At 31.7% G+C, this 27,686-nt stretch overlaps 1 protein-coding gene across 1 annotated transcript; it reads right to left on the bottom strand.

Annotated features, from left to right (window-relative positions):
* Nucleotides 1–10,060: 10,060 nt before the first annotated feature.
* LOC129309117 (cysteine-rich receptor-like protein kinase 19) lies at nucleotides 10,061–14,292 on the bottom strand. Its single transcript, XM_054950505.1, has 7 exons — nucleotides 13,128–14,292; nucleotides 12,435–12,566; nucleotides 12,167–12,336; nucleotides 11,485–11,695; nucleotides 10,935–11,172; nucleotides 10,712–10,862; nucleotides 10,061–10,602 (listed from the first exon to the last, which is right to left on the bottom strand). Exons 1-7 carry the CDS (start codon nucleotides 14,239–14,241, stop codon nucleotides 10,288–10,290), a joined length of 2,331 nt encoding a protein of 776 aa, XP_054806480.1. The 5' UTR covers nucleotides 14,242–14,292; the 3' UTR covers nucleotides 10,061–10,287.
* Nucleotides 14,293–27,686: the final 13,394 nt, after the last annotated feature.

The following is a 27,686-nucleotide window of genomic DNA, read 5'->3' as shown; positions in this document are numbered from 1 at the left end:
TACAAATGTAAAGTGAGGCCGCTCCTATGAGATCGTGGTAAAATCTCTAGAGCACTTGTTAAAACCAAGTGCGTGTATGGCCAATAATGTGCAAAACCATCGTTAACAGTAAAGACTATAGGGGTATAATCCGATTAATAAGACTTATAGTACACACTCAAGATCTGTTGATTCAATAACAAAATCACATTGACTTTTCTGTGTGCTAAGTTTTATTAATCTAGGTTTGGTTCAAGTTGAAAGACACCAAATTCAAAGTAATTATCCTCCATGTGAATAACTCAAATTATAGTAGATCCTTTTGACACATGTAGGGAATTGTTGTAATAATTGTGTTTGTGTGTTAAAAGAAGTTCCACATTACCTAAATGAAGAGTGCTCCTAGTGTATAAATACTAAGGAATGAAATGTGCTAGTAAAATGGGCTTGGAGGAGAAGTGGACTCGCGCGCACAAAACAGGCCAACTTAAGGCAATCATAGTTGAAAATAGCTTATTCACCCCCTGTGTGCGAGTTCAAGAGGCATTGGATTCCTTTTATCGAATTATTTTTACAAAAAATAAATAATTATTTATTTTTATGAGCTTACAAAAAAACCTCAAATTTTTGCTGTTTGAAGTTTGAATTCAAGCCTTGGTCATTTCTAGGTGTTAAACCATTTCTCAAATGGATTTTATTAATTAATTTCTTAAACGCATTTGTCCCTCAATCGCTCTAAATTAATGATATTTTATGTGTGTGTAACCGAGGCTTTAATATGGTGATTATGAGCCCAATGTCCACGTCTTTGCCTTCAGCCTATATATAGCCATAAGTGCAGATGGAATAGTGTGCCTGCCTTTAGAGCTTTCGAGTCTCTTCTTCCCTCCTTCGACTGTGTTCTAACGTTCATGTCATATGAGTTTGCTAGTGTTTGTTGTTCCATTCCCTTGCCTTTGCAAGACGTGCTTGTTTAATCCTAGGGAACTGCCAGTCTGCCAAACTAGTATGCCGGAATAGTTTTTAAGGACAGTGTCCTCCGGCATGACTCAAGCAGCTCTCAATTTCTTACTTGCCACCAACAAATTTTTTTAATAGGCTCCGATGTGGAGTGTTAGGGGAGTATTTTGGTGTATTTGGATGGTAAAATGGAAGGGTCTAAGGTGGAGAAGTGGTAGAAGAAGTTCTAAGGTTCATGGGTGTTCGTGAAAGAAAAGATGAAGATGAATGGAGGTAGAAGATGAGTGAAAAATGTGAATGAGGGGGTTGTTGATGTGGAGCACGAAATTCTGACTATTTTGGGGTGTTTGAGGCTAATTTAGATCAATCTAATGGCTAGGAATCATGCCCATTAAGTGCTCTAAAGTGATGTAAGCCTTATGTGCATCTAAGGGTCATTTCTTGTGCTTTCTTGAAATTTCATCAATCATTTGTAACCTTTTGATAATCAAAATAGCTCATCCAAGGGCTCTAATTTCGTGCAAGGGGCTGCCATCACCATGACTCAAAACACATAATGAACTCATTAAATAGCAAATTATGCACAAATAATTCTATGTGTCTTATGAATTCATCCAACTTAGGTGTAAATTATGAAAATGTAGTTAAGTGAATTAAAGTGATTAAATGAAATATTAGGATATGAATTTATTTATGAGAATTTTTCTAGGAGTTCTTGATTATAAAAACTAAACTTAATATACTTTCAAAGTTCATAGAAAGTATAATTAAAGTACAAAAAGTGTGGACTTTAAATGATATTTTAGTGAATAACTCAAAATTTAAGTTGAATTAACTCAAATTAAAATCATGGTATTAATGAAGAGCTAAAAATTAGCAAATGATGAATTTTTCTATTTTCCAGAAATTATTTTCGAAAATTACAGTTTCACCCCTAAACTTTCAAAAATTTGCACTTTTGCCCCAAAAGTTCTAGAAATTACAAAAGTAACTCAAATGATCTTAAATGCTTTTAATATTCACAAAATACCCTTAAAAAGTGTCAAAAGCTAAGAAAAATGACATGAATAAATGATAGTTATCAGGCGTGTTGGGTAACCTACTTTTAACTTTTAGGAAGTACTTTCTTATATTTAGGATGTGGAATATTGTTTGAAACAAAAATAAGGAGATGAAATTGCATTTTAAAAGTTCTTTGAGAATGTTATTGAAAGTGAATTTGGTGGATGTAAAATAATGAAGCTTTTAACCATATTATCCCAAATTTAATCTCGTATTTTTTATTTAAAAAATAATTAATTCATTAAAAATATAATTATCATTTAAATATAATTAGATATCAAGTTTTTAGCATTATAAATCAAATAATTAATCATGTTAATTTTTAGCATTAATGTATAATAAAAATTATAAATTTTTATCACATTTTTAAAATTACAAATAATTAGAGATCAAGTTTTTAACATTATAGATCAAATTTTATGTTATTTAAAATTTTTATCACTTTTTTAAATATTTCAAATATATTACATTTGTATAACAAAAATTATAAGTCATCATAAATTAATGTCTTTTTTGGTAATTATACATTTAAAAGTACATTTCATTATCATAATCTAAATAACTTTCATTTTACTAAATTAACTTTTAAAAAAATATATCCAAATATTTGTTATAATAACTTATTTTTATTGAACTGACTTTTATTAAAAGAACTTTTAACAAATAAATTTTTGAAAAACTGAAAATCAAATACATATATAGTTGGCTTTTGATGAGTGTATTGGTTTGGAATAGAAATTACAATCGTTTATTTCGCTTGTGTTTTGTGTATTACTCCTTATATTTATACCGCATGATTAATCACTAACTAAACCTTCTATTGTGGTAATTAAAAACACAAGTAATCAATATCAAAAATTACCACGATGTAATAGATTAACTATAGTTAAATAAACTAAGGGCAAAATGCCAAAGTGTAAAACCTTTACAAAATTGGGCTCATATATAAATCAGAGTAGAAAACACTTGGGATGGTGTGCCAGCATCACTCAAGTAGGTTTCGCAATGGCTGCTTGATGATGTGGCAGCAATATTCTCAATTGGATTTTGACTAATTGGTGCCTTTTTTTTTTTTTAACTTTCAAAATTTGTTCTCCCAAACAAGTCCTTTAAAGTCCTGAGAAATTTTGTTATTCAAATTATTTTAATCCATTTTTAGAAACATCGTTTTGTCACTTGTCATCAATTAATTGTTTCCAAGACGTCAGTCTTTGATCGATTCCATTTGAAGTCTGCACCGGACTAGGCTTTGCTCCTCCGGGAGCGTCCGCCGCACCTAAACAAAAATCTGGACCATTTAAATGAACAAAAATTCAGACTGTTTAAATTTAATATCAACGGTCCAAAATTACTATTTAATATTTTATTTTTATTGAAATAAAAAATTATAAAAATTATGAATTTTTTAATAGATCTTATTACCAATATGAACAGTCTAGATTTAATATTATTGATTCAAATTTAATGTTTAATTTTTTTATAAATTGATTATCCAAACATATATACTTTGAATAGTGCAAATTTAATATAAATGATTCAAATTTAATATTAAAAATTTTTATAAATTAATTATTCAGATATTCTTTGGACAATGCAAACTGTATTGTTGAAAAAATAAATTATCTATTAAAAAGAATTTTTGAAAAAGTATTTAAAATATTACATATTAAATATTTTACATCAAACTGTATATCTAAATAACTAACTTATTATCAATATGATCAGTCTTGATTTAATATTAATAATCCAAACTTAATATTTAATTTTTTTATAAATTGATTGTCCAAACAGATATACTTTGAACAGTACAGATTTAATATGAATGATTTAAATTTAATATTAAAATTTTTTATAAATTAATTATCCAAATATTATCTAAACAGTGCAAATATCTATTAAGAAGAATTTTTGAAAAAAATATTTAAAATATTACAGGTTAAATATTTTACATCAAACTATATATCTTAATAACTAAATTATAAAAAAATTAACTATTAAATTTGGATCATTAAGCTTAAATCTAAATTGTTCAAATTGATAACAAGATTCATTAAAAAATTTACAATTTTTATAACTTTTTATTTAATAAAAATGACAAAATAAAATATTAAATTTGGATTGTTCAAAAATTTGTATTGGGTGCAGCAGACGCTCCGCTAAGAAAAGGTTAGGAGGAGCAAAGCCAAGTCCAGGTGTACCTAGTGATGAATCTAGATTTACCAACATGGAGGGGAAAAATTTAAAACCATGAAAAATATGGGGGCAAAAACTCATTTTCACATTTTTTATAAAGAAGATTTAAAAAAATAAAAAATATATACAAAGGAGCATTGCTCCCCCGGTGCATTCATCACTGGGTGTACCTGTGACATCCATGGTTCATCATTTCAAGGTCATGCGACATATCAATCCAGTGTCAATGAATATTTCGTTATTGTTCATTCTTTTATTCTTTTCAGATTATTACATGTTTCAGTTACTTATGTGTATTTTATTTTGAAATGATGCAAAATTATACTATTTTATTTTTATATTATATTATAAAATAGTCTACCTAATTACATTATTTCTTTCTATTTGGAGAAAAGCTAAAGGAGTTATTTGCAATCGTAAGGTGCCTAATAAACTTAAAGAAAAATTTTATCGCACTGCTATCAGACCGGCAATGTTATATAGTAGCGAATGCTGAGCTCTAACGGGACAGCAAGAGTATAAAATTGGAGTAACAGAGATGAGAATGTTACGATGGATGTGCGGACATACACGTAAAGATAAAATTGGAGTAGCAGAGATGAGCACGTACGCGAAAAAGTGAGGGTAGCACCTATTGAGAAAAAAATGGTAGAAAATCGATTGAGATGGTTTGGGCACATACAAAGAAGACCAAGGGAGGCACCAGTGAGAAGAGTGGAACATATAACTTTGAGTCCGATTAAGAGGGGTAGAGGAAGGCCTAAGAGAACACTCTTGAAAGTTGTTGAACGCGATCTCTTAATTAATAATATTCCTAAAAGCTTGATAAATGATAGAGCACAATGACGTCTTGCAATCCATGTAGCCGACCCCACCTAGTACGATAAAGGCTTGTTGTTGTTGTATTTCTATTTATTTTAATTTGAAAAGTATAAAATTTAATATAGCAAGCCTTACTTTGGAAATGAAAAGATTATTGCACATATAGATGAATTGAAGTTTAAGGCTGAAAAGATAGTTTTGGTAAACATTAAGTGAATAAACAAAAATTTTAATGTCAAAAAATTAAACCAAGTTTTTTTGCGTGAAATTGCAGTTTTTTTGCTGCCCAAAAGAGGAATTTCATTCCAAAAGCACCAACACCATCCAGAATAGAAACAAGCAAATCACAACAGAAAACAAAAAGACTGAAGGAAGAAACAACAAATAACGAGAACTTTAGCCAATGCCAGATCAGATGACTTCGAGAGGAGAAGCATCTGTTCTCAAGGATGCCTCCATAACATTCAACTCTCATGCTCCTTCTGAAACAAAATATAAATAATTTTTGTAAAAAATTTAGTATCAATAAAATTTTTATTTTTATAAAAATATATTATTATTTTTAGCGCTAATCTCAATTATCAATACACTTTATGATAAATGAGAGATATATTTATACAGATATTTAAGTGAATAAATATAATGAGTAAAATGGGAACCTTTCTTTTACATGTATTGAGTTTTTATATTTTGAATCCAGATTAATTAAGAAAAAATATTTATATTTTAAATAAGAGAGAGTAAAAAATAAAGGAAGTGTTGGTCTCTCCACTCACCCAAAATTCTTATGGAAAATTTCAATAAAGACCCCTTGACTATATTTAATTATATTCAAAGCTTTTAAATTTTTAAAATTTCACTGTAGCCCAGAAGTATTGATTTAATATTAAATTTTTTAGAAAAATTGAAAAAATTATCATTCATTTAAATTAATATTAATTTGTAAGTAAAGTAAAGCAATTAATAACATTTCGTAAGTAAATGAACAAGTGAAGTAGGAAATTCCTGATATTAATTTAAAGGAGGGTCAATTTTATCATATTTTTTATAAATTTAATATTAAATCAGTACTCCTGAACTATCGTAAAAAATAATTTCAAAAATTTAAATGCTTTGAATGTAAATAAATTTGATCAAGGGTCCTTTATTAAAATTCTCCTAAATTCTTGTTAGCATCGGCTAAAAAGGGAGTCGGCTTTGCTCCTCCGTAAAGTCGCTCCTTCGCATCTCCTTTGCACTCAGAAGCAAATCTGAACGGTCCAAATTTAATCTTTTTATTTTTATTTTTATTTTATATTTATTAAAATAAAATATTTATAAAAATTATAAATAATATATTGTAATAAATTTGATAATCACTCTGGACAATTTATATTTATATTATAAAAATAAATATTTATAAAATAGTTTAATAAATCTTCTCATCATCAATCTGCACAATATTGATTTAATTTAAATAATTTAATTTAATATTATAATATTTTAAATTTTTATAAATTAATCTATTTTGGTTATATAAATCTAGAATGTTTAGATTGGCGATCAAATTTATTACATATATTATTTATAGTTTTATAAATGTTTTATTTTAATAAACATAAAATAAAAATTTAAATTTAAATTTAAATTAAATTGAACAATTCAGATTTATTTTTGAGTGGAGAGGGACTGTGGAGGAACGACTTTGTGCAGGAACAAAGCCGACTCCGCTAATTTAAAGAGTGTAATCTTACTTCTCGTCAGCGTTGATCAATAGTTGATCATGTCTTTGACACTGCCATGTTGGCAGCCGCATTTTTTTTAAAAAGAATTTTTTTTTTTTTCAAAAAAGAATCCAGATCGAAGCTAACCTCGTCTCTCTTTCAGTTTCTGAGAGCTTCTACTCTACTCTGACCTCTCATTAAGGCCAGTCCTGAGTTCTTCTTCTGAGGGATTGGCTTCAGTGTTACCGGCGATCTGAACTGACGAAAGACTGCGACGCCGAAGCACTGAAGCACTAATCGCAATCTCAGTGGGCCTTCCGATGGACTCGCTCACCACAAGCATCTCATCCGGTTCGTATTCTTCCCCGTCCGAGCTCTCCAAGATCCGATGGTCACTCCTCTTCAGCCACGCCGGAGCACCCAAGAAACGACGCCGGTCATGGTGGCGCTGAGGTTGGCTCTAGCATTGGCGAGCTTCTTGGAAGAGGTGGGAGAATCATGAACCCTAGAAAGCGATCTTTTTGAGAATCACACATGAGATTTGAAGCTTCCAAAATAAACAAATTAGAAAAATTAAATATTGTACTTTCCTTTCATGACTCATGTTGGAAGAAAATCACAGATTAGTTTTATTTAATTAGTGTTTCTTTCTTTCTTTCTTTCTTTCTTTCTTTTTAAATTTTCTCGTTAGGCTCGGGCCTATATGCTGTAATTTTTCTCATAAAATATTTAGGTCGAATCTGTAGTGATATTGTCAGAGAAAGTGAGAAATTTGGATAGGAAGGGAAGTACCTGAACCTCATCAACTTCAAGCAACAAGAAGAAAACACGTTGATAGGAAGAAGAAAGGTGTTGAAAGGAATGGTTCATGGGCGAGAGAAGGAATGCACCGGAAACCTGCACTTTCAATTAAATTCAGAAGCAATAAATAAATCAAAATGATGACAGAAATTAAATGAATGAATGTTGCAGAGCACAAAGTAGATCAAGAGAAGAAGGAGTCATGAGAGACGAACAGGGAAGGCTTGGTTGGGTTGCTCGACTGATCTGAAGAATGAGAATGGAACGGTCAACAAACTCGGCCGGCTGGACCGGTTTTAGCTGTAGGGAAAATATCAAGAAATTTTTATCAAAGAAGGACAGTAAAATTCTAAAATTACACTACAACTCTTTCAACTCTTCTATCCTTAATTGAAATTAAGTTTTTACCATAAATAACCACTCTACCCCTAAAATTTACCCCTTAGCCATGTAAAAATATGGGTAGCCACCAAAATCTAAGGCATGGTAGAAAATAATATATTCTCTGATTCTATTTATAAGATATTTTTTATAAGTAATTTTTGATTCAAAATATATGACACTTTGTAATAATTAAATTATGTTTTTAATTTTATTCTTTTTTGATTAGTATAAAGATATTTAATATAGTTGTATTATTATTTAAAATCAAAGATAATAATGAAAGTATATCTCTACTTTTTATGATATTAATAAAAAAATTAACTTTTTTTAAAAGATGTGAAATAGTTAAAAATATTTTATAATAAAAACTGAAGGGAGTACGTAATAGCTTAAACTTCTAATTCAAGCTTCTACAAGTATTAATCATTTATCAATAAATAGCACATTTAAAATTAATAACAATCCATTCAAATTTTAACAAGTTAGGAAAATTGATAGGATGTATTTAATCATATAAGTGTAACTCTTTCATCAAATATCTATTCAAGTTTTGGCAACAAATCATTTAAAATTAACAACAATTAATTTAAACTTTAACAAGTTAAATACTAGGTACTCATCATAAAAAAGTTAAAATTTAAATGGATTGTTAATCGCTTGTTCATTATTTGACCATTTGTTCACCGCGATGGCATTGTTCTGACAAAAAAATTAGAATTCTGTCATTTTAGAGCATTTTTATCTTTTAATCCTATAATAAATAATAAAAATCTAAAAAAAATAAGGATACAATAATTTTATAGAAATTAGAAGGTACATTCAATGTCTCTTGTCTTTTTCTAAAAAATGATTTTACCAAAGTAAAACTTTTTTTTTTTGCATTATTTCATTTTGATTTAAATTTTAATTGTATGTAATTGCATTTGTTTATTTTATGATGACAGTTATTTGAAATAAAAAAATGTCATAAGGATTTGTTAATTTTAAATTGACAAATTAACGGTGAAAAAAAAACAGGTTGATAGATTAACATTGCCTTCTTGATTTTTCGATCCAGGCGATAAATTTTCTAACGATATATGAATTAAACAATATAAAGTCACTTATTTTCTTTTCTTAAAAACAAAAAATCTCAACCATTCATTTATTATAATATTATGATTCGTGTATTAATCTGTATGAAATCTAATATTTAGTAAACATTGAAGGTGTTCAAGATTACAAATTGATAATTGAAAAAAATTATATATATATATATACACCTATTATAATTAACATAACATAAATATTTTAACATGTTTCAATTCAATTATATAAATATATAATTAAAATAAATATTTATATTTTTTTAAAGTTTTGCTAGTCTGTTCTTCATAATAAACAAATAAATCAATAAATCAGAAATAGAATTTTTTAGGGTGTACAAATATTTGACATAATTTACTTGTAACAGTCCATTTCTAAACACATAAAGGTTATAATGTTATAACTTATATGTTAAATAAATAATCTTTTCTTGGTGAGAAAAACTTGAAGAGTAAAATTTTTCAATAAGATTGTACATGCTTTGGTATTAAATATTTTAAACACATACTTAAGATTCAAAGTTACACTCAATTTAAAAAGTTATGTTGCTTGGTTATTAAATTTATTATTTAATTTATTCAATTGATCATTTATGATAATAATAAATATATCAACATAATAATAATCATCCACCCAAAAACCGATGGATCAGCCAGTCCCTTTATTATGGCATAACAACTTTTCCTCCCAAAAAAAAAAAACAAAAAGAAACAATTTAGATGAATTGAATCTCAAAAATTCATCAAGATCAAAATATGCATGTAGATTTAAAGAACTTTTAAAAGTATTTACAAATTGCTTATCAGTAAACCCTCACACCAACAGTAGGACTTGTCAACTTAAACCTGTTGATAGCATAGCTCAACAGCACCATTCATGCAGCACAATGGCCCAAATCAGGTTATCTGTTTCGGGCTGCTAGCGAACTCCCAATCAAGATCGAGCCCATCAAACACTCATGCAAATCATGTAAATTATGTAGATCGACTTGTTAATTTCTTGAGTTAAATGAGCTAAGCTAACAATAATTATCATCAAAACATAACAGATTAATGGTTTAGACGGGGAAGGGCTTAGTTCATTTTTGACATTTCTGCTATATTATCATTCCCTCGTTTCATTACATAATTTTGGGGAGAAATTCTTTTTCTTCCACCAAACGTTCCCACTACTTTCAGAACATCTAAATTAGATATTTGACTTAAGTTCATGTCATTTGCGCGCAAAGCACATATATTTACAAGAACACTACATCAAATTACAAGATCTTCAGATTCTGCAGTGACAAATTTACTCTTCATCTGGCCATTATTTGGGAAATTGAAGCATCATTTATGGAACAACTTGCTTGCTGTGATGTGGATGAGGATCTATCTTCTAATTTTTCATCACTTTTAGTTGAGAAAGCTGGCCTTTTAGGCAAAGGAATTGCCTCAGCTTCATTCTTGAGCATGGAAGAAACCTCCAGCATTGTTGGCCTTTCTACTGGATTTTCCTGCACACACAGTAGGGCTACATGCAAACATTGCAGAAGTTTGCAAGAAGAAGACGAATCTTCTCGAGATGGATCAACAAATTCCAAACCTTTACCCTCTTTCCACGTATTATAAGCCTGTTAGGGTGCAACATCAAGTTATTGATCCTGTCTGTGTTTCAAAATCAAGCTTCAACATGATTCAGGCAAAGCAAATCTCAAGAGAAGTTCCTTGAAAACTACTTACATATTCAAGAATGCTCAGGTTCTCGTCAGCGCCATAATAGCAATTGTTCCTCTTGCCACTAATGATTTGCAAAAGTAGTACTCCAAAGCTATAAACATCATACTTCATTGAGTATGTGCCTTTTCTTACATATTCTGGAGGAACATAACCACTGTATTTCATATATAAGAAACCGTTCAATAAAACAAGATTATGATAGAACATCAAGAGGCAATTTACTTACTATGTCCCAACAATTCGCCCAGTATTTGCTTCAACTTCATCTTTTCTAAAAAGTTTAGCCATTCCAAAATCTGATATTTTTGGATTCATCTTATCATCAAGCAAGATGTTGCTAGCTTTTAAATCTCGATGAATTATTGTCAAGTTTGAATATTCTTGGAGATATAGAAGTCCTTGAATGATTCCTTCAATGATATGAACACGCTTTCCCCAATCCAATAGGTTTTTTCTAATTGGATCTGCAAGGAGTTGTAGTTTAAACTAGCTTTTGATTAGCAACAAAAGTTAGCCAATTAAGATATTAGTTCAGACCAGGCCAAAAGCACAAAAAAATCTGGAGTTTCTCTGTAGGCTTAGTCACTTGAGACTAAACTTCTGAGTCAAAATGGTCATTGCAATGTCAGCTTCTAGAAAATTAAGCAAGTTTTAGGATCAAATAGTGATTAAGGAACCCTAGGAAGCTAGCCAGATAATGCACACTACACTTAGGACTAGGTGATTCTGAAACGCATAGTAGAAGAAACATGTGAAATAGCAAAGGTTTTCCATACCATAAAGGTAGAAGTCCAAGCTTCGGTTAGGCATGTATTGATAGATTAGCATTTTTTCTTCTCTCTCAATGCAGAATCCCAAAACGCTAGCCAGATTGACATGCTGAAGCCTCGCCGTGAGTGAAACCTCATTTGTAAATTCTTCATGTCCTTGAGTAGAAGCCATTGAAAGTCTCTTGACTGCAATTTCTTGTCCTCCTGGCAGTTTTCCCTGTAAAAAATAGTGCATAATTTTAGATATACAGAAATAAATAAACTAAGAAATTAGGATGAAGGTGATTTCTTAATATAGGCATGTCTCAACTTTCTCGATGCTGATATTTGAAATTATTATGCATATCCCAGTGCTCTTCTGTGCATAATTCGGCTAGTATCATGATTGTCTCAATGAAAAGTTTAGCTTATTTTGAAGTCTGAGATATTTTAGATTGAAGTTTTTTCTTTTATATTTAGGATATCTCACAGAACAACCAACAAAGATTGGGTCCAACAAAAAAGGTTAATTCCTCACAACATAATGAATCAATATTTGAATCCCATTAGAGAGGTGCCAACATTTAGCATCGTATTGTGTCTCGGATGTTATTGCCTCCAATAGGAGAATACTTATGAGTAAATTACAAAAAAAAAAAAAAAAAAGAATATCTCACAGAACAAATGTTCACAGGATCAAATTTATTACCTTGTAGACAGGACCAAATCCACCCTCTCCTAGCTTGTTTTCAACGGAAAAGTCATTTGTTGCTGCTCTTATGATGGCAAAGCTAAATTCTTCAAGATGTGGGGCACTTGTTTCAAGGCTCTCAGCATTTGACATGGGACCTTTTGAGCTTTTACCAAATACCTTCTTCACTGAAACAAATGGAGAAAACACAAAGAAGGTCCAAATGCCCTTTATAACAGTACCTAGTAACAGTAACCAGAACATTCTGATTCAAATTATTAATTACCTTTTGATTTGAATGACTTGCTTCTGAAGCAGCACAGAAGAAAGACTAGTGTAATGATGATTATTGCAACTGGAAGTAAAATAATAAGTAATAGCCTCCGTTTGTTTCCACGATCAGTTTCTTCTTCTTGAGCTGTCAATAAGTTCTTGTTAATTCAAGTTCTCACAAAACCAGAACCTTTTTTTTTTTTTTTTTTCCTTTTCTTTCTTGATTTTCCATGAGTATCTTCAAATTCTTTCAGTATGAGAGTAATTTCATTCAAGATTTTTAGCTCTTACTTCTTACAAGTAATTTTGTTATCCATCTCGTCAATTGTCATTCCCTCAAATGCATCAAATTTAGCCATTTTTGTTCATCTTATGATTGTCCATATGAATTAAAGAAACCAGAAAACATTGAGTTAAAAAAAAAAAAAAACACAGAAAACACAATAACCCTAATGATTAATGAAGATTGGAAATGCAATTTAGAGAACAGAGTTCCCTGATAGATATATGATCTTCTTCCAAAACCATAATGGCAGTATGGAGAAGCCGCACATTTTCTTCACATGCTTGAATATATACACTTTTGTATGTCAGCAGATAATAAGGTTCCTTCCTCGTACATAAAAGATGTCAGTGTCAACAGATAAAAAATGTTCGCCATCGGAAAGAAAGTTGGTGTGTAATTTTAGTAAAACATATTCCTTACCTGCCTCAGAAAGCGCCCAATTATCATCATTTATCACCTGAAACACATTGTAACCCAGCAGTTTCTTTTCCTTAGCATAAGCAACCTTAGTTCTGATAGCTTCAACATCATCAAAGTTGATCCAAACGGAACCAATTGTACAATAATTCACGACATAAGTAGCATTGTACAACGTAGGAGCACCATAACTCCGTACATACAACTTGATATACTTATAGCTCATAGACCCATCTTGTGTCTCAGCCACACCCGATGATGGAGCACCAATCGCAGTTTCCTTGGAACTATCCAATGCCCAGGCGTAGCCATGGTAAGGCAATCCCAGAAGCAGCTTGTTAGAAGGAAACCCTCTGCTCAACCATTGCCTTACACCAAAATCAGTATTCACATGGCTCACAGGATCATACAGAGCAGCATGAGGATGCGTGAAGTTTTCCAGTGAAGGAAGATGATAATCGTACGCCAGAATATGACCCCAGTTCAAATTCCTCGCCAAAGAATCAACAGGGTAACTCAAATTCCCAAAAACAGTAGGCAAGTAATGAAGACCCATACTCAAAACCAACGACGATTCTCCAGAGCTTCTGTTCTCAGAATCCACAGCAAGTCGCCATTCGTGAAGCAGAATACCCAAGTTGGTCATATCTGATTCTGCTTGAGGCCAAAGCCAAAACAAGTCAATGCCCTGAAACCCATGTCGCCTAGCTGTTTGTATCGAGGACTGAATGAAAGACTTTCTAGAAGAATCGTTCCTGAGCATCGAAGAGAGAACCGAATGGTTCGCCTTCTTCCCCAAAATACCCTGTGCAGTTTCAGGCTGTCCGTTCCATACAGAAATAAGAGTGACGATCGAGGGGTTCTTGCGCTTGACGATGTTGGTGAAGGTGGAGAAATATTGTTGATCAGATTTGGCGATGGAAAGCTCGTAAGTGGAGGGATTGACAGTAGCGAAGGCGCATATAAGGTGTGAGAACAAAGCAGAGTTTATGTCAGGAATGGGAGATTCACTGCCAACGTACCAATAACCAGCTTTGATCCAACTTTGTGAATTTGAAGAATCAAAATGAAGATGAAGGAAAATAGAGAAGAGAAGGAAGAATAGAGTGGAAGCCATGGCAGAGAAAAAAGCTTCATTAGTCTTCCTAGTATGTGGGCGGTGGCATCGCTTAACTGTATAGGTCTATATGTGACATTTTGACTTTTCAAAGCACCTGTTGGGTTGATTTTCAGTACCCATTATATAGTGACATAGAGTGATGAAATTTGAATGTCCAGAATTAAAATATTTATTATATATTTATTAAAATAAAAATTTATAAAAATTTTAATAAATCAGTTTATCGTTAATCTGGTTTAAATTTAATTTAAAATTTTCAAATTTAATAATAAAACTCTTTTTTTTACTGAAATAATAAAACTCTTATAAATTAATTATACAAATTCATTTTAAATAGTGTAAATTTACAATTTTTAATTTATAATTTTTATTAAAAAATTTTAATATTAAATACAAACTATTTAAAAATATATCTAAATAGTTAATAAATAAAAATTATTAAAAAATTTAATATTAAATTGAACATTTCAAGATGAATTTAGATTAGATTAGTAATAAATAAATTTATTAATTTTTTTTAAATAAATGAACCCTCTGAGTCTGACATGTACAGTGGTGATGACAATGTCATATATTAATAATGATGTTTACTCGCCCGTTTATGTAATATGGTGATGTCAGTGCCTGAGATTAATGTTGATGTTGACTTGTACTAAACAGCAAACCCGTTTATATCATGCAATCTATGTCACGTGGGGGACGTTGCTGAGTTTGCCGAATACAAGAGACATGTTGAAATAAAATTCAACACGTAGGCGTTCATCCCCAAAAGAGAAAAAGAAAAATCAGTACACGGGTCATTCTTGTAAATACAAAAAATATATTATTATCACTTAATTAAATTTAAATAAAGTGATATATTTAAATAAAAGTTTGATTTAAAGTACAAATTTATTCCAAATATTTTCAGCAAAATCTTAATTAGTATCCTAAAATATTAAAAAATATAAGGCATTTTTTAAAGAATTGAATGTTAAAAAATGTAAGGCATTTTTAGTCTTTCGAAGTGTAATTATTACCTTTTTTCTAAAAATGCCTCTATTGATGAATAATTTTTTATTTATTGTAGGATGTTTAATAGGGATAAATATAAAAACATAGGATTAGTTTGAAAGTAAGTAACTACTTTATTGGGGTGAAATTCTGTTAAAAATGCCTTACATTTTTGAATGGAAGGAGTACAATGTTGCCTTAACATTTTAAAAAGTGATAAAATTTTCACCTGGATGTATCCTATTATTTGACGCTTAGTTAATTTTATTGTGCTCATATGGCATGATCAGGTGTCCATACCCATTTTTTCTACTATAAGACATTTTTATCTAGAGCCGATAAAAAGTTAGAGTCAGGCTTAGCTATATAAGCTTTTTTAAGAGGGTAGGATACTTTTAAGTCTGGCTTGAATGGAGCCTGACTCGAATAAGTACCAACCGTTGGAATTTTCAGTTCTATAAAGTTAGCAATTTTGGTCAAGTTCGATAGGCCAGCTCGAACCCGGCCAAAAAAAGTTAGGGTCGGGCTTGATTATATGAGTTTTTTAAAGAGTGTAGGATACTTCAAGCTCGATCTGAATAAGCCCGACCCACCTGAATTATCAGTTCTATTTTGAACCTTCTTTGTCTTTCCATATTTACCCATATTTAATAAGGTGTTTCCCACTAAAACAAATATAAATGATTTATTTAATTGGGGCACTTTTGAAGAAAAAAAGACAATGATTACAATTTGAAAGACTAAAAATATTTTATATTTTTTAACATTCAACCCCTCAAAAAATACCTTACATTTTTTAATGGAGAAAGTCTCTTATATATTAAAAAAAAAGTTGGCCCATCAAATGCTCCAGCCCTCTGATAACGACTCCATTGCCAGCAACAACTATCAAATCCATCTCCCCTCCCGCCACACTACATGCTAGAGCCGCTAATTCAAGCGGGCCGAGCTTATTTAGGTCAAACTTAAAGTATTCTATTCTCTTAAAAAAAATTCATATAATCAAGCTTGACTCTAACATTTTTGATCGGGTTCGGGTATACATATAGAGCCAAAAATTCCAACAGTCTAGCTTATTCTAATTGGGCTCAATTTGGGCGGCTTATTTGAATTAGACTTAAAGTATTCTACTCTTTTAAAAAAATCTATATAGCCAAGCCCGACCTTAACTTTTTTTGGGTAGGTTCAAGATGGCCTGAATTATCGACTCTATTGCATGCATCATTGATTTACACTAAAGTATTCACATGTTCAATTTTGAAAAAAAACTAAGTCGAATCAAATCATTAAGTTCATTATAATTTGGAATCTATTTAGTTTTTTCTTTAATAAGTTTATTTTGGCTTTTGAACAATTTTATTCGGTTTGGTTTATGTTTAGTTTAGATCAAGTTAAGACTTTTTTATAAGATAGTTTTCATTAATTATCCATGTTCTCTAATAATTTTTAACTATTAATTATTATTTATAATGAAAATATCTCTTGAGCACAAAAGAATATTTTTTTAATAATTAATTAGCATATTTAACTATTAAAAATCAATATATTATCTTTAAAACACTTGATTATAAAATTAAAAAATTATCATAACCAATTATAGATAACATTTAGTTAATTGTAACATATTTTTACTAGTGACTTACAAATAACTAAACTTGAGAAAGGGAAAAAAACTTAGACAAATTTATAAATATATATATATATATATATATATAATATATAATAAAGTCTAATTTGGTTTAGTGTAAGTTTCAAGAAGAAAAAAAAACTGAAGTGAATTAAACTAATCAATTTTGTTAAAAGAAACACCAAACCAAACCCTACTTATAATTAAGTTTGATCAATTGATGTCAATTTGGTTCGATTTAGTTTTGGTGTAATCAAGAATGGATTAATTCTGAACACTTTTGGTTTGGAGGGAGGGAGGGGAAGAGAGAGAGATATGAAGCCACTACTATGAAATATGGCAATTTGGTCATGCCCATACTCAATAACATTTATTCGGGAGAAGGAAGTTTCACCCCTACCAATTGCTACTACCAAGTTTCTTAATATATTACTCCTCCCATTCTAAATTATAAAATACTTTTAGATAAAATTTTATATACCAATAAACTTTATTAAATACACTCAATAACCTTATCTTTCTAAAATAAAAATATAAACTTTTAAAAATATCCATCATTTAATATATTGAAAAGAGAAGGGATGAAAATTAATTAGAGAAAGAAAGGGTAATATTAGAATTGGTGCATTTAATGAAACCTTAATCTACCCAAAATATCTTATATAAGATATTTTGGGATGGGGAAACTCCTTTAAAAGTGCACTATAATTTGGGAAGGAGTGAGTATTATATGTAACATTCTGGAATTTAAAACTCTAAAATTTTAAGTGTTTAAAAAGGTATATTAGTCAAAATAGGTTATTTGTGAATTAATGATGCTTCTAGGACACCAATAAGGTTTTTAGACATTTGGACAGCTTTGAAAGTGAGTTAAAATGGTGTATGGGTCAATCGAACTTGAGTGGGTGGCCAAAAAGGCATATGGCCTTTGCTGTGCCATGTGCCACTGCACACGGCCCGTTTCTAAAATAAATCATACGCGAGTTGTGTCTGATTTCAGAAGAGAAAAAAGAGTAAACACAAGAGAAGCGATGGTGAAGGCTTTTGGCTCTGTTAGGGCTTCATTATTTGGGCTTTTTAAAGGTAATACAAGCTTGGGTTATCATTGGATAAGCTCCATTTCCCCTCTCCTCCCCCATATTCAAATTTTTGAAGTGATAAGTTAGGTTTAGATGTTGTTTTTGTCTCTCATTGGGTTTTGACCGAACCTATTGACTTAAAGTTTTAAGGAGTTAAATCAAATTTCTAAACCTAGATTTAAAAATTTTATAGTGATTTGATATTTTTTGTTAGGGTTTGGACAAACCCAAAATGAAAATTGAACTATTGGGAACAATGTGGGTGGAGAAGTAATGTTATTTTAAGTGTTTGGGAGTTAAATAAAATTAATGAAGTGTGTTAAGAGTGTTGATGGTGTTAAAATAAGATTTTTGGGTATAGTAGATACCCAAAATTTAGTGATTAAGAGGTTTAATTAGAGTGATAATTGATGACTAGAGCTTACTCATGTAGATTAAATATTGCTCAAGAGTTTATACACGAGTGGACCTTATGGAGTAGATATTAGACCACAATAATTCTTTTTGTGACAAAAGAGTTGAGGTAACTGAATAATTCACTCTATTTGATTAATTGCTTAACTATTTGTGAGTAAATATGTAATTTTGCATGTATGTGTTTTGAAAGTATTGCTTATTACAAAATAAAGGTATTGTGCATGGAAAATAATTTTAAAACAATGAATTTATGAAAGTTTTTTTTATATGAGTAAATTATGATTTGGATACAAGTATGTGATATTTATGACAAGTGTGAGCATGATCATGATAAGGGGTGGGAGTTCACCCATATGAAAGAATAGTAGAAGTTTATATGAGACCCCGAGTTTTCATAATTTAAAAAATCAATCAAAATCATTTATTAAAATATTAATCAAAGTAAAATAATGTTATGGAAGCATGAGATACCTCAAAGGAGTGAAATGAGTTAAAATAGTTTAAAAAATATCAAAGGTTGAAGAATAGAGTAATGAGCCGTGGCTCGTGTACAATGCACCGCAGCTCCTGACTCTTTGTACCACGCGTCATGACGTGTTCCACTTTCATGACAACATTTCCACTATCATTTGATAGTAGATCCAGGCAACTTCTGACGTGCCCCATTTCTTCGTCCAATGTTTAAATGAGATGACCTAAGTGTCTATGGACAGCTATTTTCATAAGCTAGCTAATGGCATGGGTTTCACTTCCAAATGAAGTCACACTAGGAAGTTGGATACCCAAACACATTTTCACAACTTTTTACAACTTTCACAACAAAAGGGTATCCAAAACCCCATACAAGTGCCAAAAGCTATTTCTAACATCTAAACCATATTCGTTGGACCTATGACTAACAGTACAACATATCATATACACATATACACCACTATATCACATTTTTATCCCTCAACTCCTTTAATACTAAAAACAGAATGGAGAGGCTTTAGCATTGCATTTCATCAAAAATTATACATTTCATGTTTAAAACAACTTTACTACACTTGCACTAGTATTTTAGCTCTATCAACATCTACAACTTATCATTAACATCTCAGGACCCAAAATACATTTCAGACATCATAAATAATAATATAGTGCAAGTGTAACCAAAATGCATTTTAATTGGCAATATTTAAATAATTAAACAAAAAAAAGAACTAAAAAGGCATTATGATAGGAATACTCAAATTTCTTAGTCTCTGGAACCTTTTTCCTTTTTGCACCAAAGCTAGAGCCTATAAAATATTAAAAGAAAGGGGTGAGTCTAGCTATTCAGTAATCAAGGTATACCTGTAGCTGTATATCAATTGGTTTAAACATACATAAATGGATTAATTACTAAAAAACATGTGATTACATGAGATACAAGTCATAAAATCACAATTTATTTCTCTCCCATACATACCATCTTAGGACAGAGTATATTGCCACAAGACACACATACATTTGACAATAACCTAAATTATTTTCACAACTTGTCACAAACTTAAATAACCATGTGACCCGTCAAATGATTACATAACATCATCAAACCACCTTATACCCTCCTTATCTAACTGAAACTATAGGCTATAATATTAAACAAGGTTTCATCTACGTGATTGGACTACTCAAGCTCACAAACTGTAAGATGTGACTCGACCAAAGATCATAGAACTCACTCTCAGATTATGATTTCCCCCACTCTCAAATCTTTGGGGTGTCGTATATACTAAACTAACCTCCTCGATAAACTTGTAGAGATAGCTAAGTTCTAGTCCCTTGACAAATTATGGGACAGTCTCTTAACAAACTATGGGACAAGACTATACCCTTGTACACCAGAAGGCAGTTGAAATACCATATGGATTCTTATCTACTCCTCTTTCTAGGTGAACTCTCGCCAACTAATCATGCCATGTAGGATGCTCACTCATTTCACAATTTCATTTATTCATTATTAGCACATTGGGCTCACGATAATACGCTACCCAAGTGAGCAACCATAATGTTTTCACAACCTTCTTCACTTTACTAAATCATCAATTTTTTCGTCAATAAAAAAATAATCATATCACATAACATCATACTTCTCATCCTAAAATACATACATGTTCATAGTTTTGAAAATCATTTTAACTTTAATTCTACATTTCAAGTCAAAATAAAACATTATGCACATTCACAATTCAACAATTATCAAGGCTCATGACATGCTTTCACGTTCAAAGTCAAATCATAAATGCCAACATGCACACTTCACAATTAACAATCAATTAATATATAACTACTTAAAGTAGGGTTTGTAAAGTCTCCCTTACTAATTCACAATTAACCCTCAAAATTAAGGTAATTACGGGATAACCCAAATGAATTACTAAGTTTGTAAAATTTTCATAAATGGGATCCCAAATTTTCAAAACTTAAAATGATATAAAATTATTTCATAAACTAAAATCAGAGAAAAACATGTATAAGGAAGCATGAATATCATACAAGATAAGATAACATCAAATTGGGGTCAAAAGGGCAAAAACAAAGATTTTGGCAAAATATGTTGTAGCATAAAATTTTATGCTGTAGCATAAACTGCAGAACCTATGGTAGCAGCAAAAAGCTGTCATGGCGGACTTCCTGCCCAAACTTTTGACGCTCACCAAATCTCCATCCGATGTTCGATTGAGGTGATTTAGGTGTCCACAGAAAGCTCATTTAGTAAACTAGCTAATGGCATTGGTTTCATTTACAAATTCTATCATATCAAAAGTTGGACACTCGGAACCAAAACTACTACTTTCTCACATTTCTCAACTTCCAAAGTGTCCAAAATCCAACACAAGTGCCATTAGCCTACACAACCACCTAGATCATATTCAAGGGACTTAAGATAACCTGTGCAACACACCAAAATACACACATATACCACAGATCATATTTTCACTTCTCAACCCCAAATTCATCAAAAGTAAAGAGGAAGGTCATCATCATTCAAATTATCTAATTACACATTTACAACCCTCAAAATAGTTTTAAACATACTTGCATAGTATTTTGGCCTTGAAGAAGCATGTTTAACTCATACAAACTAACTAAGGGCATCAAAATACCAACTAACAATCACATATGAATGCAATGGTGCAAGTAGTCAACATAATTATCCTAGTTGGCAATATCATGATAATTACACATTAGTTAAAAGTATTTGAGACATTACAATAGGAAATCCAATTCCTAAACCTCGTATGGCTTTCCCTGGTCCAATCAAAGTTAGCCCTATAAAATGTTAAATGAATGGTGAGTACAACCACTCAGTAACTAAGGTCTACCTAATCTATACAGTTGCGTATTAATTAAAAATAGATGCAATTGGTAATAAATACACACATAAAGCATGTATGACAATATATAGCCTCGGCCATAACAATAACAACCATGTGATCAGGCTTCAAAAACATAATCATATATATATCAATAATGTACAACCTGAGGTTGCAATAATACCAACCATGTGCCCCTAAACCACACCGGACCATAATACTAACAACTATGTGGTCGGGACTAAATGCATGATCAGATACCGACCTTATATCCTCCTGTTACCTCAGACATGAAACCAGTGGTTATTCAGTAGCTACATCCTTCACGGATTAACCAGCCTTCCACTTGTGAAGAGTTACCGGGATAGGAGTTAACTCACTCACTTATGTAATCACATTTTCCCCAATACTAATAACCATGGGGTGTCGTACCCCTAATCTAGCCCCCTCATGAATCGGTGGAGACTAGTTAGGTTCGAGTCCCTCATAGAACAAGTAGGACAATTCCAAATCAACTATGGGACAAAGGCTACCTCTCGATTCCAATGGTAGGTGCCAAGGCAAGCTCTCGATTCCAACAGTCGCTGCCAATACCGTATGGATTTAATTAACTACTCCTCTCTCTAGGGGAACTCCTACCAATGATCATGCTATGCATGTATATCACATATGTATATGCATTCTAATCAACCATTTATATCATGAATCCATATATCCTCACTCACATACTCATCACATTTCACATGTCAATTACCACATTTTCATCAATTTTCACAATGACATGCTATCAAACATAATCATTAATCTCATATATGTATTATGCATAAGGTTCTTCATTTTTTTCAAAACAATTTCACACATATAGAATATGTATATTATTTACAACCATTCAACACAACTTTCAAAAATGCCAAATTTGCATCAAAGAGTTCAAAATATCAATCATGCTTTCAAAACAACAATTTCAATCAATAAGTAATTAATATCCAAATATACAAACTAGGTTTCCCCCAATTACCTCAAACTTTTGATAGGTCAAGGGTTACCCTTAATCACAACTTGCTTTCCAAGCTAAATTCAAGCTCAGCGGTGCTTTGTAAGGTTAGTCTACAATTACATTAACACTCATCATTATTAATCATTATTAATAACTAAATTTCTTAACTATAAGATTAACCTCACATCTAATGAGTTCCTTAACTCCCATTAACTTCATTTAGCTCTCAACAACTTAAATAATTACTAATATATCATCCAACAATCTAAAATCATCATTAATGTCAGAAATTACCCACTTCCAACTCTCAAATTTAAACACTTTAATCATCTAAAACTCTCAACTCTTGAGTTTAATCACCACATTTGGTTTATTAATTCCCATTAGCTCCAACTAATATTAACACAAACCTTAATCAACATCATTGGTAGCCACCTACCTCAAGTACCACCATTTATGATATTTAAATGCATAAATTCGTCGATAATTGAGAGACCACTCTCATGGACATATAAAACTACTATCTCTAGGCTTAGATAACTCAAACAACTTCTATTAACTCTATTTAAGTCAATGAGTTCGGACTCAAAGCACCCAAGGTTCGAAAATCATCCTCTAACTACAAACTGTAACTTAAAAATGGTGTAGAGAGGAAGAGGAATGGTAGGGGAGGCTTACCTTAGTAATTAGAAACTCTAAATCATCCTAAAACACCAGCAAAGTCTTGCCTTAGCAGAGAGGATCATGAGCTCCTTCGTTCTCCTCTTTTTCCTCTATTTTTTGCACACATAGATGCCTTTTTTAAGTTAGATTCATGACATTATGCTGTAGCATAATGCACAATTGGCCAAATTCTGATTTTCTCTCTTCAATTTGAGCCTAGGTGGCCCAATTCATTTTTGAACTCAATCTAATGACTAAAATCAAACCAAATAGGCCTATTAGCCATCTCTAACCATCCTCAAACTTATTTATACTTAAATTTACATATTTACCCTTCATTTAATTAATCAGGAGAATAATTTTTTTTGGATGTTACAGTGTTTCCGCAATCATGTCAAACCTTTGAGAGGTCAAAGGTTCACCCCTCAGTAATATGCATCCAAGCTTCATTCCGAATCCAAAAATGGTGCCTGAATGCTTAAATCTACAATTAATAAATTCTAAACTCATTTACATTGCTAAGAATACATTTTCACTCTCACATTTTCACTTCTAAAATGCCAACATCCTTATTTCTCACCTTTGGGCTTACCCATTATGTTTGTTAACTCTCTTTAGTTCCTAATATCATTAATGAGTCATTAAACCTGTATTACTGGCATTACAACTCTTCCAACAACCCTCATCAATTCCATTTTCGGATATTTATGGCATTTACCAACTAACAACCTTTAAAACCATTAATACTAGGTTTAAATACTTTAAACAACTCTTAAGAACTCCATTTGAGTCAATGGATTTGGATTCATAACCTACATGGATCAAAAATCATCTCCCAGTATCAAACACTAACTAAAAACCTTATAAAAATGGAAAAGAGAAGGAGAAATAAAGTGTAAGACACTTACCTTAGGTGTTTTTTAGCACTAAAATACTCCCAAACCACCAATGTGGCAAACCCGAGTAAAGTATAAAGCATTCTCTTTGTTTCGTCTATCTCTTCTCTCTGTTTTTTAATGTTGATTCACGACTAAATTCTACAAAAAAGAGACTATGCGCTGTGGCGCACGTATCACGCACCACAGTGCAAGGCATAGAGAGGCCTTCTTCCTTCAATTGTCATCTATTCACCATGGCGGACGTGCTACACACTGTGACATATGGCATTGACAATCCTTCATATTTTTCTCCTTCTTTCAATACTCGAGTGGCTCATCTTCATTTCGGACCCATAATTAGGGCTGAAATCACAACAAAAAATGCTTATTAGACCTCTCTGGTCACATACCCCATCAAATCATTTAGTTACCATAATTAAAATCAATAAATTTCTTAGTAATCCAAAGATTAAAATTTGGAATGTTACAACTTTGCTATCATTTGACAGTAACTGAGGACGACTTCCGACACGCTCCATTTCTCTGTCCGACGTCCAAATGAGGTGATTTAGATGTCTATGAAAAGCTTTTTTTTATAAACTAGCTAATGGCATGAGTTTAACTTCTAAATTAAGTCACACAAGAAAGTTGGACACCCAAACTCATTTTCAAACAATTTTCACAACTTTCATAACTCAAGGGTGTCCCAAACCCCATATATGTGCCAAAAATCATTCCTAACACCCAGATCATACTCAATGAACTTATGACTACGTACTTGTACAACACACCACACGTAGATATCCACCACAATATTAAACTTTCACTCCTCAACCTCTTTGATCACCAAAAACAGAAAGGGGAGGTTTTAACATCGCATATCTCAATTAACATTCACAGTTATGATTAAATCCACATCTCTACACTTGCACTAATATTTTAATCCTATCAATACTATGACAATTTATATACAATATTTTAAGGCCCAAAATACATCTCAAATTTATAAATCAACAATTTAGTGCAAGTGTGAATAAAATTCATTCTAATTAGCAATATATTATCCATTACACAAAATAAATATAGGGAAGAGGCTTTACAGTAAGAATCTCATATTTCTAAGCCTCTGGAGCTTTTTCCTTTCCGTACTGGAGCTAAGACTTGTAAATTATTGAAAGAGAGGGGTGAGTCTAGCCATTCAGTAATCAAGGTACACCTATCTTATGTAATTATATATCAATTGATTTAAATACATAAAAGGGGGTTGATTACCCAAAATATACTATTACATGTAACACAAACTGTCGTTTCTCAAATTAATTCATTTTCATGTTTCACATCTCAAACTGCAGAATACATTATCATAAGACACACAGACATGAAACAATGATCCAATTCATTTATTCCATGCACATTGCAACAATACAGACAATCATGTGACAATGGCACACTTACTATCACAACTTGTCACAAACTTAACAACCATGCGACACATCGGATAAACATATATATATGATTAATTTCACCTTATACCCTTCTTATATCTTTCAATTGAAATCGTGGGTTATAATATAAAACAAGGCTCCATTTATATGATTGGACTGCCCAAACTCACTAATTGTGAGGTATGACCCGACCAATAATCATTGAACTCACTCTCCGACCACATTTTCCCCACTCTCGAATCCCTAGGGTGTTGTATACCCTAAGCTAATCCCCTCAATAAATAGGTGGAGACAACTAGATTCTAGTTCTTCGAAAAATTATGGTATAGTCCTTCGATAGACATATGATAAGGCTTAGCCTTTGTGCACTGGAAGGCATCTATAAATACCATACTAATTTTTATCTACTTTTCTCCCTAGGCAAACTCCCGCCAAATGATCATTCAATGTACGATGTTCACTCATTTTACAATTTCATTTGCTTAATATCAACATATTAGGCTTTACTGTATCACGTTGCCCAGTGAGCATCATGTTTATTTTCACAAACTCTCTTCACCTCAATTCTCAATTTTATAACATGATTCACATGCTCATTTCACCATACAAATCATAATCACATATTAATGTAACCACATTATTATCACATCACACATTACACATTACACATTTCTCATTCTAGCATATAGTTATAGCTTTGAAAATTCCTTTGCATTCAAACAAGATTTCATACAATATCATATGGTCTATGGCATGCTTACATAATTACAATTTCAATCATGCATGCAAATAAGCACATTTCTACTACCCAAAATAGGATTCCCCCAGTTATCTTAAAGCTTTGAGAAGTCAAAGATTTACCCCTTAACAACTTGCTTCCAAGCTTGCCTTCCTAAGCCAAAATGATGCTCGGACGATTAATCTACAATTAATCAAGTTTAAACTCAATTAACATTATTACAAATATACTTTCAACTCTCCTTTTCCATTTCTAGAATTCTCAATGCCCTTATTTCTCACATTTAAGTTTACCCATTAGGTTTAATAACTTCTATCACTCACCAACTAACAATCATCAACTCATATAGAGTTGTTAATGTCACAACACCCTTATAACTCCACATTTATAACTCATTGTTGGATATTAATGAAGCCCATACACCAAAAAAACGTGTAAAATCCTCAATTACTTGTTTAAATATTTCAAACAACTCCCATTAACTCCGTTTGAGTTAATGAGTTCGGACCCATAGTCTATATAGACTAAAAATTAACTCTACACTTCAAACCTTAACTTTAAACAAATGTAGAGAGGAAGGATAGAAAGGACTTACCTTAGGGATAGAGAGCTTCAAACCCTCTCAAATCCTTCCTAAGATCATGCCCTAGCAGAGCTTTCTTCGTTCGCCTCGTTTTTATTTTCCTTTCATTTATTTTTCGACATTGATTCGTAACTTATTTTTGTGGAATTCTCACCGTACGCCGTGGCGTATGTCCCTACGTGCCGCAGTATGTGATACAGAGAAGATTGGTTGTTTCTTATGTTTTGGCTTTGTGCACCGTGGTGCACCATGCACTCATCACGACATGTGGCATAGAGGCCCTTTTCCTTGGTTTTTCACCTCTTTTGATGCCTAAGTGATCCCATTTAACTTTAGACCTAAATTTATGGCTAAAATCACGCCAAAAAACTCATTAGTCCCTTCTAACCACATACCACATAATTCCCACTTATTTATGCTTAATCACTTAATTGTCAGGAATTAAATCTCTTGGATGTTACATACTCTCCTTCCATGTATGTGTCTTGAAGTTTTGCAGGGTTTTGACCTACTAGTACCACATCCAATCCTTTTGAGGTGAGTTTAAAAGTTAGGGCTCCAGAAGGGAGGGGGGAGAAGAGATAGGATAATATGTATAAGACTAATATCTAAGTTGAGAGCAAGAGGACTTGAGAGGGGAGCAAGAGGCAAGGGTTGCCAGCTATTGTGTGGTGTTGTGC

The sequence above is a fragment of the Prosopis cineraria genome, unplaced genomic scaffold, assembly GCF_029017545.1.
Source record: "Prosopis cineraria cultivar Desert tree isolate PC_DT_omini unplaced genomic scaffold, ASM2901754v1 PC4, whole genome shotgun sequence".
In the NCBI taxonomy this organism is placed as follows: domain Eukaryota; kingdom Viridiplantae; phylum Streptophyta; class Magnoliopsida; order Fabales; family Fabaceae; genus Prosopis; species Prosopis cineraria.
This window is presented reverse-complemented; position numbering and strand designations above follow the sequence as displayed.

Coding starts and splice junctions, on each gene's coding strand:
- LOC129309117 (XM_054950505.1), bottom strand. CDS start 14,241: ATGGCTTCCACTCTATTCTTCCTTCTCTTCTCTATTTTCCTTCATCTT. Junction 12,337..12,434: donor CAAGTCATTCAAATCAAAAG/GTAATTAATAAT, acceptor CATTTGTTTCAG/TGAAGAAGGTATTTGGTAAA. Junction 11,173..11,484: donor CTTGGACTTCTACCTTTATG/GTATGGAAAACC, acceptor AACTCCTTGCAG/ATCCAATTAGAAAAAACCTA.